This window comes from Ahaetulla prasina, chromosome 2 (assembly GCF_028640845.1).
Source record: "Ahaetulla prasina isolate Xishuangbanna chromosome 2, ASM2864084v1, whole genome shotgun sequence".
In the NCBI taxonomy this organism is placed as follows: Eukaryota; Metazoa; Chordata; class Lepidosauria; order Squamata; family Colubridae; genus Ahaetulla; species Ahaetulla prasina.
The window spans coordinates 20,719,946-20,734,943 of NC_080540.1; the positions used below are offsets into that span (position 1 = coordinate 20,719,946).

The window sequence follows — 14,998 nt, forward strand, 5'->3', positions numbered from 1 at the left end:
TAGTTTCTAATCTATCTTTCTGGTTTCCCCCCTATCTAAGGAGTTAAAAAAATTGTCCAACTTCAGTTAAATCTTACATTTAATCTCTAGAGAGCTATATCTGCAGTATATAAAAGAATGGACTAATTCTTTCTATAATTTCTAACTATACTGAAGAACTGTCTTGGCACACAGTTTTGGCAGCAACAGAGCAAGCTTGCTGGCCAGTGCTGCTCATGTGGCCTCCATCAATCTCTACTATTTGCCATTTTCCATAGCTGTTTTAACTCCAGGAGCAGGGCATTATTAGATAAATGATCCCCTTTGCCTTAGGGCTACTGGGCTAACTCATCTGTTCATTCATTGGCAGAGATTAAGGCTATATTTTAAAAGAGGCTTTTCAGACTAGTCTAGCCACACTCCTTTGCTTTCTTGGCTCTGCTGCAGCAAGAAAGCTTTTCAAAACACACACACACACACACACCACTCCCAGTCAGGTATTAGTGGCATTGAACAGTTTTTCTTTTAAAGTAGTACGAACGATTTGGAAACAGCCCAAGTATACCTGCTTTCTCAAACACATCATTTTTACAAGCCTGTGGAAGCAGGCAATTACGGTTGGCATTAACTGGCTATGTTTTTTAATCAACTTTAAAAGCCCACCAGAAGGGTTTTCTCTCTTTCTTCCTTCCTTCCTCCCTCCCTCCCTCCCTCCCTCTTCTCTCTCTCTCCTTTCTTATGAACTTACTTATAAGAGGACCTCAGTGAACTCAGTGAACCTTACTTCAGGGCCAAACGGCTTGCCCTTCCCTCATTCCCAGGAAGTTTTAAGAAAACTTCTTTTTAAGAAAATGTTGGATAACCATCTGACCATGATGGTGTAGGGTTTCCTGCCTGGGCAGGGGGTTGGACTAGAAGGCCTCCAAGGTCCCTTCCAACTCTGTTGTTATGTTATGTTATGTTAAGTACAGTTAACAGTCAAAGCTGGTGCAAGTTTATAAGCCAAAACATTTAGATGGTGCTAGATTGCGATGCTCTGGAGTAACATGCATTGATTTCCTATACATGCAGTCAAGTGTGTCTTACACCACAATAGAGCCCAAAATTTCCATTGCTAAGCCAAGACAGTTAAGTGAATTTTGAATTTTGCCTCGTTTGCTACAGTTAAGTAAATCACTGCAGTCAGTAACACGGTTGTTAAGTGAATTTGACTTCCCCACTGACTTTGTTTGTCAGAAAGTCGCAAAAGGGGATTGATTGCATGTCCCTGGGATGTTGCCAACAGTCAAAAGTGTGAAAAATGGTCAAAAGTCACTGTTGTAACTTCAAATGGTCACTAAACGAATGGTTGTAAGTCAAGGAGTACCTGTATAAGAGAATGAACAGGTTGCACCTACAAGTTATGGGAGAAACATATATGGCACCAGAAATGCTTTCATGAAGGAGAATTCCCTTTGCTCCATCCCATGTTACTTTGTGTAGAGCTCAGGTTGTCACTGGATGTAGAACAGGACCACAAAATTGAAGACATTCATACTGTCCACAGATGACACACAGACACGTATTTCATATGGTATAATTTTACTAAAGAACATCTGTATACTGGTGGAAAAGTCTGGCAGGCATCTGGGCTTCCCTCACCATTCTAGGCAGCACCCATCACTTTCCTATATCTGCTGGGACAATAAAGTGCTCCAAATGGGAAAAGCATGGGGGGGGGGGACCTGGCACACGCATGTGCATTCTGCATGCAGAGGTGCATACATTCGTCACTGTTGGGCCCAGTTCCCTAATGTTCATCAGCAACCTAGCCAATCCTTGACTTCACTGTAGCTCCAGCACCCTACGTTCCTTGTTTAGGTGAGGCAAGATGAAGGCAATAACGGCAATTAAATACAGTCTAGAAATTCTCCACGGCCCAGTGTCAAAAGGAGGACACACTTCCAAGCATGAACAGGTGTTGCTCAGTGAGAACTGCAATATTCATAGAAACTACTCCAAGCGAATTCTCGCATCAGGCAATGCCCATCCCCTCATATCCAAGGAACGGTGCTTTCTTTCTTAAGAACTCTGCTACAAGGCGTATCTCGTGGTTAATTAATTACCATCTGGACAAGGAAGTCACCTGATAGGTTCCCTCTCCTGTCTCTAGCAATAGCCTATATCTGAATAAGGGCTCCACCTTCACCTTCAAATTTTCCCCTTTGACCTTAAACCTTCACCTTCATCATTGCATCACTCTTCACCTTTACATAGATGTGGCCCAGCTGGGACTCCACTCTGTCCCATGATTGTACAGGAATGACGGCAGAGGTTAAAATGAGACCTGGTTATATGATGTGCAAGATGGCTCTCGTCAGAGCCAGCCAGGTTGCGCGTTTGTGCGGTTGCTTGTATTGGCAGCCAGAATCAGATTGGGAAACTTAAGTGCTTTTGATAACGAACATACACAATCAAAGCATTCAAGTCCAACAGTATGGAACTCTTTGGGGTTACATGAAACAAGATTTTTTTTCATACCAAAATGCTTAGAAGACTCAATTGTCTGCTGCAGGAAGACTGTGCTACAGACTGGCTTGCAATAAATAAAGACCCTTTTGCAAGCGATCAGGTTGCAGTGAAAATGGGGAAAAAATGTCCTTGTTGTAAAGAAGACCCTTGTGAATTGTGGTATGACTATCAGTAACGCAATACAACTGCTACATCACAACTCAACGGTATACAAAAATTGGTGTCCCTGAATGCTGTATCTACTGGTATCTGCATCTAGGTAAGTTTACAGAGGAGCAAAAACTACATCAGTTTTCAATGCTCCTTTCAGTCTGAATTTCTTCTTGCTCATATTCCTGCAAGCATCCACGGCATGCAGACTTGAGAGTTTGGCTTTATAACAACCATATTTCCAGTTGTTCCCTTCCCGAGTAGTGACACTTGAAGACTAGTGAGATGTGGAGGTGGGGGCGGGAAGCGTAGATGTGGGCATCCTTGGGATTCCCTACTTCTAAAGTAAATCTCCAGATTTTCCACTTGGGATTCCAGGCTCCAGGGGAAGCAGATAGACAGACACGAAGGTATTTTACAAAGACTAGGGATTACGATTCCTTTTCCTTCCTTTCTTTTTTTTGGGGGAAAAAAAAAGCCCCTTCCCAGCCAGCTGTACAGAGTCCCCACCCACCAAATGCCCATTCCCCCGGCTACCCGAGCAAAGCCCCACTCTCCCTTTCTCCAGATGTCTGTAAGGTCCTTCACTTGTAGAGCAGGTGGACACGGCTCCCATCGCAGTTGTTGCGTCCCAGCTTGTCAGCCTGCTCAGCCACCAGGCAGCGGACGAGAGGCAGGCTAGGCTGGTAAAGATTGGGGCCAGTGGCTGCTGAAGCTGAAGCCGAGTTGTTGAAATGGTTGTCAGCCGCACAGTTGGAGGAGCGCCGCCGGGAACGGAGTTGCTGCCGCTCTTTCAGCTGCTGCTGGAGCTCCGAGACACGCTCTTCTTTCTGTTGGGGAGGGAGGAGGGAGGGAGGGAGGGGTCTATGAAGCAACGGGGCAAGATCCCCAGCATCCCGGTGGAAGAGATGGACGTTGGCACAGGAGGACTTGATCATGTGCCATCAACTTGGTGTTGACCAGTGGTGGAATTCAAATTTTTTTACTATTGGTTCTGTGGGTGTGGCTTGGTGGGCATGGCAGGGGAAGGATACTGCAAAATCTCCATTCCCACCCCACTCCTGTGGGAAGGATATTGCAAAATCTCCATTCCCACCCCACACTGAGGCCAGCCAGAGGTGGTATTTGCTGGTTCTCCGAACTACTCAAAATTTCCGTTACCGGTTCTCCAGAACCTGCTGAATACCACCGTCGTGTTGACTCTAAATGACCACATAATAGATTTTTCTCCAGGATCTGTTCTCAACTTGGTCCTTTAGATACAAGGAGGAGGCAGCTGCAGTCCTCCTCACACAAAAAGACCACCCCAAAACCTAAAACTCACTTTCCAAGGACGCTGCCCAGCAATCAAAAGGGAGCTCAGTTCTCCTGCTGTTTTATACTCCGTTCTGTAGGCTTCTAAAATAGTATATTCTAAGAAGAGTGTGGAAGGTGTTCATGAATAGTGAGCAGTGTTGTACCACATTCTTAGTCTTTACAGGTGGCCAATTTGCACCTCCGGGGTTGCATTCTCCGTCGATGATCACTGGAAACATTCACAATGGAATTTCCCACAATTTTGAGGAAAGAAACTGCCCTTATCCCAAAGTCAGGTAGAAAGAAATCCCATGCCATCTCCCATCATGGCTTTGTCCTCTGCCCCACGTGTTCTCCCTCTGGATCCAAGGAAGTCCCTACTGTGCATTACCAGCTTGTGCAGAGAATATAATGGAAATGTAAGGAAGGGCCAAACATCCCTCCCTGACTGCCCCCTGCCAAGTCACACATGGTCCCCACCTCGGCAATGATCTTCTCCAGTTCACGGTTCTCCTTCTCCAGCATCCGTGATTTCTCCTCCTCATTGTTGTTGGTGGAGGAGCCAGTTTTCATGGTGTCCTGCTGCTCGGACTGCCATTCTCCCCGGGTGATAAGGCGCCGCATCTGAAACAAGAACCACGCTTCTGCAATTCATGGTAAGGAAAGGGCTGCTCAAGATAGCCAGAACAGGAAGACCAGATGTGCTTCTTTACTTTATCAGCTCCCTTATTGAGAAGGCCATTGTCTGAGATGGGCTAGAGCAGATCTGGGCATTTTACAGCCCCTGAGCCTTATCTAGCTTTTGGATATCTCTGTCCAGCCCACATGAAATCAGTCAAAATATAGAAATCAAATGTAAGTAAGTGTACGCTGTGCATGCAATACAACTTCATTGCTTTTATTCTGAAAGCAACTATTTTTTTTTCAATTTACATATGTGTATGCATGCATACCTATCAGAGGTGCTATTCAGCCGGTTCGCACCAGTTCACGTGAACCGTTGGTGGAAATTTGGCCACGGTCGCCGAACCGGTAGCAATGGCCAGCTGGCCACGCCCCCAAACCGGTCCCCCGGTTGCTGCTCGCTTGCCCCACCCACCATGTTCATCGCCCCTGTTCTTTGCGCATGCGCATCCCATTGCCTTGCAAGTCCAATGGGATGTGCATGTGCAAAGAACATGGCGACGGCAGCAACTTTTTTCGTGACCGCCGGTACTTTTCGGCAGCCTGCGGCCAGTCGCCACCTCTTTGAGAGCCGCTTTGTGGCTGTGGCAGCTGGGTGGGGGCTGCTGAAAACTCCGGTCAGCTTGTTTTCCAGACTCTGGACCAGCCACCGCAGAAGGTAAGCACCCTGAACAAAGAGGCGGTGGTGGGGGAGGAAGCAGAGCTAGGGCCAGGGCCGCTAAAGGAGGAGAAACGGGGGTGACTGGCGAAAGGAGGGCAGGGGTAGATAGGTAGAAATTCCAAAAATTTTCCTAGCTTTTCCTGTGGGTGTGGCTAGGTGGGGGGAGTCTTGTGACTGAGTATGGGTGTTATTGATGTCAAGTTGGCCACGCCCACTCAGTCACATGCCCCCCCCAGCCATGCCCACCGAACTGGCAGCGAAATTTTTTGAAACCCACCACTGATACTTACGCACCTTCACAGCCCTTTTGGTTTGGCCCTCCACAATAGTCTCAAGTGGCCCCTTGGGGAAATTAATTGTCCAGTCCTGAGCTAGAGAATGACTTAAACGGTGCCAGAGGGGAAGTACTTACCTTGGGCACAAACAGCACAACCAGTGTGATGTAAGAGGAGAAGACAATGGCAAGGGAGGCGAAGGCAAAGGCAGCATCCTGTTGACTGCTGAGGATCATGGTCACGGGGGCTGTGATAAGACACAGCACCTACAAGAGGGAGAGGCTCCAGGATGTTAGCTTACACCAGAAAGGACACCCAGGAAGTCCTACAGCAGGATTTTACAACCTTGACAAACATAAGGCGTGTGGACTCCAACTCTCAGAATTCTCTAGCCGTTGTAAGAACTGTCAGGAAAGGCTCACCCGACCCCTATGGCCAAGGAGATAATATCCTTGACATCATCCAACAGGACAGGTTGGCTTCCTGAAAGCAGATGGTTATCACTGCAACGCTAAACACTGGGAAGCAAAACTTCCTGACTGAGCTGCAGCCAGATGTTCAGAAGCTCCTCCTCCAAAGTGTCAACCCAAGTGGGTAGACCACACCAGGAATTCTACAGGAAGGTTAAAACTACTTTTATTGAGATTGGCTAGAATAACAGAATTGTCCAAGCCTGATCGTATTGCCTACTCCTTCTAAATATACTATAAATTTAGAATTCCAAATTCTAAATATAAATTTGGTGACTATACTAAATAAAGTGTATTTACCTTTGTAGTATGGCTGTATTATCATTATCCTTCTCATCTTTTTTATACTACCTTCTCTTATTGGTATCATTATTATGATTATTATTATTCTGTTGTTTTGCATGTACACTGATACACTGGAGACAAATTCCTTGTGTGTCTAATCACACTTGGCCAAATAAAGTATTCCATTCCATTCCATTTTTACTATTTTATTCCATTCCAAACTCCTCTCCTCTCCTCTCCTCTCCTCTCCTCTCCTCTCCTCTCCTCTCCTCTCCTCTCCTCTCCTCTCCTCTCCTCTCCTCTCCTCTCCTCTCCATTCCATTCCATTCCATTCCATTCATTCCATTCCATTCCATTCCATTCCATTCCATTCCATTCCATTCCGTTTTTAAAGTATTCTTACAGTTCATTTTATAGTTCATCTGCAAGAGGGACCTAAAGGCCCTGGGAATGGACATTAACAACTGGGAAACCTTGACCTCCGATTGTTCAGCTTGGAGGCTAAAGACGCAGCATGGCTTCTCCAATTCAAAGAGACATTTGTTCGGCAGGCTGAGGCAAAGAGGCAGTCCCGGAACCAGTGAAATCGGGGGGGCTGGGCAGGGGACAGAATATACCTGCCCTCAGTGTGGAAGGGATTGCCACTCTCGAATTGGCCTTTTTAGCCACACTAGATGCTGTTTTAGGATCTCTTTCCAGAGCACGATACCACGGTCTTTTGAGACTGAAGGATGCCAATGCAAAAAATAGTTCAGTGAATCTTCCACTTCCAAACATTATCTAGACATCCTGGACTTTGAAAAAACGTTCTGCGCCTTGTTACCTTGGCAACAGAGCTTGCAGATATGTGAAGATCATCTTCCTTCCATTTCACAAAGAGATCTTACATGCAACCCCCAGCATGAGGCAAAGTAGCCCAAAACAAGACAAATTAGAGGTGGCCCAATCCTCATTCTGATCCCTGCTAAGGCAGAAATGTTGGCCTAAGAAAAGTTGGCCCAAACCTTCTTCCTTCCCTTTAGTTTAGACAGAGGAGAAACTGAACGCTCTTCTAATTACTTGTACTCTCAGCTTCACTGCTGCACTCAGCAAGCCAATTGGCAGAGATGGATTTTCAATCACTGGAGACAAACCACTTACAGCCACATTATAGATTGCCATGCCCACAGCTCGGTGGTCATTGATCTTCTCTGTGGAGACTCCCTTTGTCTCATAGGCCAGGAAGATGCCTAAAAGCAGCAGCAGCCCCTTGAAGCCATAGAAGATACCTGTGGGGAGGGAGAAGTGTGAAGATGGTGGAAGGGGAAGAGGTTCCAATGGATGTGGGGTGGAGGGAGAAACAACCCTAGGAAGGTTGGCAGTAGATTCTGCCCTCCACCCCCACCCCCCCATTCACTCTCTCACTCTTTAGGTCAGGGGTCTCCAACCTTGACAACTTTAAGCCTGGCGGACTTCAACTCCCAGAATTCCCCAGCCAGCTTTGCTGGCTGGGAAATTCTGGGAGTTGAAGTCCACCAGGCTTAAAGTTGCCAAGGTTGGAGACCCCTGCTTTAGGTATTAGGTAGGTCACTACCTAAACGAAACATTCAAGGACTTTTACAAGAAAAAAGCAACACATAATAATAAAGCAAGAATCAAAAAAGAACATTTAAAAAGACAGATTTTAACAGAACTTTAAACCAGCTTCCCCTCCCCTTCCTCCAAGGATTAAATCTCCCTAAACTTCCAGGTAGCCTAATTGCTGGTCACTGTAGTCAACATACCAGATGGAGGAAGGCTTGTCTAATCAGCTTCCAAACAGTGTAAAAAAACAAAACAAAACCCAGCAATGATCATTAAGTACTAACCAAATGTAATAAAGAGAGAGGGCACCAAATGGTAGGCAATTCATGCCCAGTATTCTTGGCAGAGCCACCCGGCTGACTCTTGTCTCCCGGAATCTGCTCAATCCCAGTCTCTGTCTCCAGCCTTATCACCTACATGGTTTTTCAATCCCCCTCCCCAATTTCCTATGACAATCCATTTTACTTGGAAAGATAAAATACACATGTGCAGAAGGAACACCTGCGGTGGGGGGGGGATTGGGCAGTAGACAAGAACCCAAAAAATATTCAGGATGCTAAGCTTCAGTCCAGAATCCAGGATAGGGTCCGAGTTGTCCAGTTCTGAGCTAAGGCAAGACTGGGCAGGGTTGCAGGGGCTAGCCAAGGAAAGGGAAGGACACCAAAACCTTGGGATGAGTGTAAGTGGACTTGGGACAAACATTCTTCTTTTCCTGGAGAGGCTCAGGGGTCGGCTGCTGGGGGTTTGCAGGAGTTTGGGAAAACCTCTAGCTAAGATTCTGTGCAGTTCGGAGAACCCAAATCCCACTTCTGGCTGGCCCCGCCCCTCCCAGGAGTCCCCACATGGCCTGTTTTGGATGCAGATAAATGCAGGGCACACACGGAGGCTCAGGGAGGGCGAAAAATGGGTCTACCGGAAGTTCAGGAAGGTGGGAAACGGGCCTCCAGAGCCTGGGGAGGCTGTTTTCACCCTCCCGGAGACTTGAGATAAGCCTCCAGAGCACAGGGAGGGCATTTCCGCCATGGTGCAGGTGGTTGACTAGGCCACGCCCACCATGGCCATGCCCACCCAGCAACTGGGCAGAGAACCCCTTGCTAAAATTTTTGAAGCCCACCCCTGGAGAGGCTCACCCAGCCAAGTGTTCATTTTTTCGGAACTGCAGTGCTCCAGCTTGGGTAGGATCAGCACATCAATGTCACTTTTAGGCTCCTCTTTGGTAAATTCCTTGAGTGGGGCGGGGGGGAGACAGGATGAAGACATTGGAAGCAGAAGAGCAGGTATATATATATCTGTCTCAAGCACATACACTATAAAGTAGAATATAAAGAAGCATACATAAAGGACTACCCTAATCAAGAAACCACCAAGGAGAAAACATCATCCTCTTCAGCAACACTGGCAGGACAAACTACTACATATGAAAAGAGAGCAAACCCCACTCCCTTCCAACACTGATGATGTTACCTAGCTGGGTAATAAAACATCTGCAAGAAAACAACCAAGCTTAGAGAGCCAGGACTTCACAATTCAATCCTGATACTCTCTTTTCTAAAGAAGGGTGTGGAAGAGGGTGAAACTTTAATTTAACAATAGCAATAGCATTTAGGCTTACCTACCACCCCATAATACTTTATAGCACTCTCTGGACAATGTAAGTATCAAGCATGGAAAATCAGGAGTCCAGGCACTTCGGATGAATATAAAAGTTTAGTGCATGCTTAAACTCTCTACGAAAATATTTACTGTTAGCTGTCAAAGCAAAGAGGCGGTAGTTAAGAGTCAACGGAATTTAAGGTGGGTTGGACTTAGGTCTCTCGTGGGTGCGAAGAGACTCAAGACTGATGATGCATTTGACCCCTCTCTTGGGCTCAGCCTGGTCATCTCCTGCAGTAAATGCTATTTGCGTATTGCTCCCATTTTATCAACCTCAGGAGGATGGAAGGCTGAGGCAACCTTGAACCCTGCTAAGATCGAACTCCAGGTTGTGGGCAGGGTTTGCCTGTAATACTGCACTCTAACCACTGTGACACTAGGCCTCCGTGTGGTACATTTAACATGTAAAAAGGACCTATGGACAAGTTTTTTGTCTTCTGGTCATTTCCCTTGCTCTGCTGTCAAGTTTCTTAACTAATAACAAGAGTCCAGCTGAAAAATAATCTTAAGTAAAATTTGGTAAGAAAGTTAGCAGCATTTTCTCTCCCATGCACACCTTTTATACCTTAAATTGCCATGTCTGTACACATCTTGCATTACATGTAACTGTGGGAGCTTCAAGCTCAAAAGTACAGGGCAACAGCTGTCATGTACAGTTTGGAAAAAGGGATTTTCTAATAAGTTGGTTTTATAGAAATATGTGGCTTGCTCTATATAGCATCCAAGTTCCCTGCAGGTGTGACGCAGAGGCACCTGCAAAATTGGATGGTTTCATCAACATGAGGAAATGGATGTTGTGACATCACATTGCATACATCTGTCTCTTACTTATCTGCATGCAATATCACAATGAACGTGCAAAAGAACAGAGCTTGCGTCCATATTTCACAATGATCATTTTGTCAGTTCCACCTCTTCCCTTGTCATATACTACTAGGTCAGGGGAAAGGAACACTGAAGTTTTAGCCCCTTCCCAGAACCGTAAATCCTAAATTACATTTAGTCAAAGGAAGGAAGGAATCCTGAAAGTTGTCTTTACATACAACTCGACTTACGTAAGTTACAATGACATTGAAAATCGTGACTTATGACCACTGCAGCATCCCCATGGTAATGTGATTTACATTCGGACCACTTGGCAACTGGTTCATATTTATGACGGTTGCAGTATCCGGGGATTCATGTGATTCCCTTTTGCAACCTTTTGACAAGCAAAGTCAATGGGCAAGCCAGATTCACATAGCAACCGTGTTACTAATTTAAAAACTGCAGTGATTCACTTAACAACTGTGGCAAGGAAAGGCGTAATATGGAGCAATACTCACTTAACAAATGTCTCACTTGGCAACATAAAATTTGGGCTCAATTGTGGTCGTAAGTCGAGGACTGTCTGTATATTCCAACTCACACTGGGAATCACGATTCAACCAAGATAGGGACAAATGGCCACGAACGGAAAGGAGAGCAAACAAGGGAGAAAAACAATCTTCTCAACAGGTTGAGATAATGGAAGAGGAGAAGAAACTGCAGGGACATACCAAAGAGATGAGATGTAGGAGATGACGAGGCTGAGCCCGAGGGAAGGATTAACCGCGTGATCTCCTGCATGATATCTACAACTGCTAGCAATTAGCAGGAGCTTGTAAAACTCAAAACCCAGAGGTTGAGTGTCAATAAGGTGAGTTTACAAAATTCTCCTCTGCTTACAACTGTCTCTTTTGGCTGGGCCAGTTAAGTATTGCTGTACCAATTCCAAAAATGGAGCAAGTTGGTTAAACCATGATTAAGGCAAGCATATCATGTGAATGCAGCCAGCACATATATGGAGGGGGGGTGGGAGAGACTCAAAAACAAGAGGCAGTAATGTATGGGAGATTATGGGGCTATGTTTTAAGGGAAGAATCAGGGGAACTGGGCCATAGAGGAGAGATGGGCATCCAAGAGAGGTAGACTTTTCTACAATACATTGGTGGGACGAACACTTGCTTTAGTTATGGTCCACCAAGCCATCCCTGACTCCTGGTGACTGAATGGACAAATCTATGCAGTTTCCTTGCCAAAACTTTCAGAGGAGATTTGTCATTGCCTTCTTCCTAAGGCAGAGAAAAAGAGACTGACCCAAAGTCACTCACTTTATTCCATGCCTAAGGCAGCAATTTTTTTTTCCCCCAATTTCCTGGCTTCAAATTTAAAGCTTGATTGCAACTTTTGGCTTTCTGTAAAACAACAACACAGCGGCCAGTGGAATGAGAACCATCTCCAGTATCATGGGACTAGCAGTCCTCTTTCCTGCCTAAGCAGGGGGTTGGGCTAGAAGATCTCCAAGGTCCCTTCCAACTCTGTTATTCTATTCTATTCTCTTTGTGGTTCCAGAACGACACCTTACAGGACCTCCAGCCTGCAGGGCCAGAGAAGAGGGATATTACAAATAACAGTAACTGGAAGGCCACAAGGTTCCTCTCATTGATCTAATAGGAATGTGGAATCTTCTTTTGAAGATGCTTTTAATATAAGAGTAGGTAAACATGTTTGATAAAGCAATACTTCATTGCTGAAAAGACAGATCTTCTGGTCCAGACCAACATAATTTTTGCCTGTTTAACTCACTAAAACTTTGTGGGCTAATAATAGAAAGGCAGTGTTGTACTTTCCGTGGAATTTTTTTAAATTGCTGTTTCACATATCTTGAGTAGGGATGCGGCAGCACAGTGGCTAAGATGCTGAGCTTGTCGATCAAAAGGTCGGCAGTTCAGCAATTTGAATCCCTAGTGCCGCCTAATGGGGTGAGATTCTGTTACTTGTCCCAGCTTCTGCCAACCTAGCAGTTTGAAAGCACGTAAAAAATGCAAGTAGAAAAAAAAAGACCACCTTTGGTGGGAAAGTAACAGTGTTCCATGAGCCTTTGGCGTTTAGTCATGCCGGCCACATGACCATGGAGACGTCTTTGGACAGCGCTGGCTCTTCGGCTTTGAAACGGAGATGAGCACCGCCCACTAGAGTCGGGAACGACTAGCATATATGTGCGAGGGGAACCTTTACCTTTATATGACGTTACCGGTGTCATGGTCAGATCATTTTCTCCTCCGCCTAGACTTTCAGACCGCTACTCACCACCGCAGGGAGACGGAACCAATACGCTGGTTCCGTCCCAGGCGCCTGATGGACCCTGAGAGGTTCCAGACGGAGCTTGGGCCATTTCCTGAGGATCTTGCCCACGGCACGACTGAAGAACTAGTTGCGGCCTGGGAACAGGCCGCGGCTGGGGCTTTGGACCGTGTCGTGCCTTTGCGGCCTCTGACCTCAATTAGATCTCAATTAGCTCCTTGGTTCTCTGAGGAGCTGAGAGAGATGAAACGCCGGAGAAGACGCCTAGAGAGTGTGTGGAGGTCCAGCCGTTCCGAGGCTGATCGGACACTAGTTAGGTCTTTTTCAAAGACCTACCTAGTGGCACTGAGGGTGGCGAGGCGCTCCTACGCTTCCTCCCTCATTGCGTCGGCAGATAACCGCCCGGCCGCCCTGTTTCGGGTGACCCGTTCCCTCCTTCACCAGGGGGAGCGGGATGACCCCTTACAGGGACGTGCCGAGGAGTTTAACGGTTATCTATACGATAAAATCGCTCAGCTCCGGGATAGCTTGGACCAAGATTGCGATGATCCGGATGAGATGACTGAGGCGCGTCTTGTTGATATCGTTTGGGATGAGTTCGATTCTGTGACTCCCGAGGACGTGGACAGGCTGCTGGGGAGGCTGCATGCCACTACATGTTTACTGGACCCGTGCCCCTCCTGGCTGGTGCTGGCCACTCAGGAGGTGACACGAGGCTGGCTCCAGGGGATTATAAATGCTTCTTTGATGGAGGGGATCTTCCCCGCCGCCTTGAAAGAGGCGGTGGTGAGACCCCTCCTCAAGAAGCCTTCCCTGGACCCAGCTATTTTGGGTAATTACCGTCCAGTCTCCAACCTTTTATCGCGAAGGTTGTAGAGAGTGTGGTGGCGTGGCAGTTTCCTCAGTACCTGGAGGAAGCTGTCTATCTAGACCTGCTCCAGTCCGGCTTCCGGCCCGGCATAGCACGGAGACAGCTTTGGTCGCGTTGGTGGATGACCTCTGGAGGGCCAGGGACAGGGTTGCTCCTCTGCCTTGGTCCTGTTAGATCTCTCATCGGCTTTTGATACCATCGACCATGGTATCTTGCTGCGCCGGTTGGAGGGGTTGGGAGTGGGAGGCACCGTTTATCGGTGGTTCTCCTCCTACCTCTCTGACCGGTCGCAGACGGTGTTGACAGGAGGGCAGAGATCGACCGCGAGGCACCTCACTTGTGGGGTGCCGCAGGGGTCGATTCTCTCGCCTCTCCTGTTCAACATCTATATGAAGCCGTTGGGCGAGGTCATCAGTGGCTTTGGGGTGAGCTATCATCTGTACGCTGATGATACTCAGCTGTACTTTTCCACCCCAGGCCACCCCAGCGAAGCTGTCGAAGTGCTGTCCCGTTGTCTGGAGGCCGTACGGGTCTGGATGGGGAGAAACAGACTCAGACTCAATCCATCCAAGACGGAGTGGCTGTGGATGCCGGCATCTCGGTACAGTCAGCTGCAACCGCAGCTGACTGTTGGGGGCGAGTCATTGGCCCCGACGGAAAGGTGCGCAACTTGGGCGTTCTCCTGGATGGACGGCTGTCGTTTGAAGACCATGTGGCGGCCGTCTCCAGGAGAGCTTTTTACCAGGTCCGCCTGGTTCGCCAGTTGCGCCCCTTTCTGGACCGGGATGCCTTATGCATGGTCACTCATGCTCTCGTCACTTCTCGCCTGGATTATTGCAATGCTCTCTACATGGGGCTACCCCTGAAGTGCACTCGGAGACTTCAGCTAGTCCAGAATGCAGCTGCGCGGGTGATTGAGGGAGCCCCACGTTGCTCCCGGGTAACACCACTCCTGCGCAGTCTGCACTGGCTACCTGTGGTCTTTCGGGTGCGCTTCAAGGTTTTGGTTACCACCTTTAAAGCGCTCCATGGCTTAGGGCCCGGGTACTTACGGGACCGCCTGCTGTTACCCTATGCCTCCCATCGACCCGTACGCTCCCACAGAGAGGGTCTCCTCAGGGTGCCGTCCGCCAAGCAATGCCGGCTGGCGGCCCCCAGGGGAAGGGCCTTCTCTGTTGGAGCACCTACTCTCTGGAACGACCTTCCCCCCGGTTTGCGCCAAATATCTCACCTTCGGTCCTTTCGGGAATTAAAACTCACTTATTTATTCAAGCGGGACTGGACTGATTTTTAGTTTTTTAAATTTCTAAATTTTAATTTTAAATTTTTAAATCTTCTGTAATTTTATATGGGGTATTTTAGGTTTGTCAATTTGACGGTTTTAATTCGGCCACCATTGAATAAGTTTTTTAAATTGATTTTTAACTTTGTATATTTATTGCTTTTTATCTTGGCTGTACACCGCCCTGAGTCCTTCGGGAGAAGGGCGGTATAA

At 47.3% G+C, this 14,998-nt stretch overlaps 1 protein-coding gene across 1 annotated transcript in view; it reads right to left on the bottom strand.

Moving 5' to 3' along the window:
- Positions 1-1,616: 1,616 nt before the first annotated feature.
- The window catches only part of GABBR1 (gamma-aminobutyric acid type B receptor subunit 1), a 238,597-nt gene continuing 225,215 nt past the window's right edge, over positions 1,617-14,998 (bottom strand). Inside the window, exons 20-24 of the mRNA XM_058167527.1 lie at positions 9,005-9,098; positions 7,452-7,579; positions 5,694-5,822; positions 4,417-4,560; positions 1,617-3,470 (exon numbers count right to left, since the gene is read on the bottom strand). Of these exons, the coding sequence (XP_058023510.1) occupies positions 3,225-3,470; positions 4,417-4,560; positions 5,694-5,822; positions 7,452-7,579; positions 9,005-9,098 (741 nt within the window). The 3' untranslated portion in view covers positions 1,617-3,224. The remainder of the gene's footprint in view (positions 3,471-4,416; positions 4,561-5,693; positions 5,823-7,451; positions 7,580-9,004; positions 9,099-14,998) is intronic.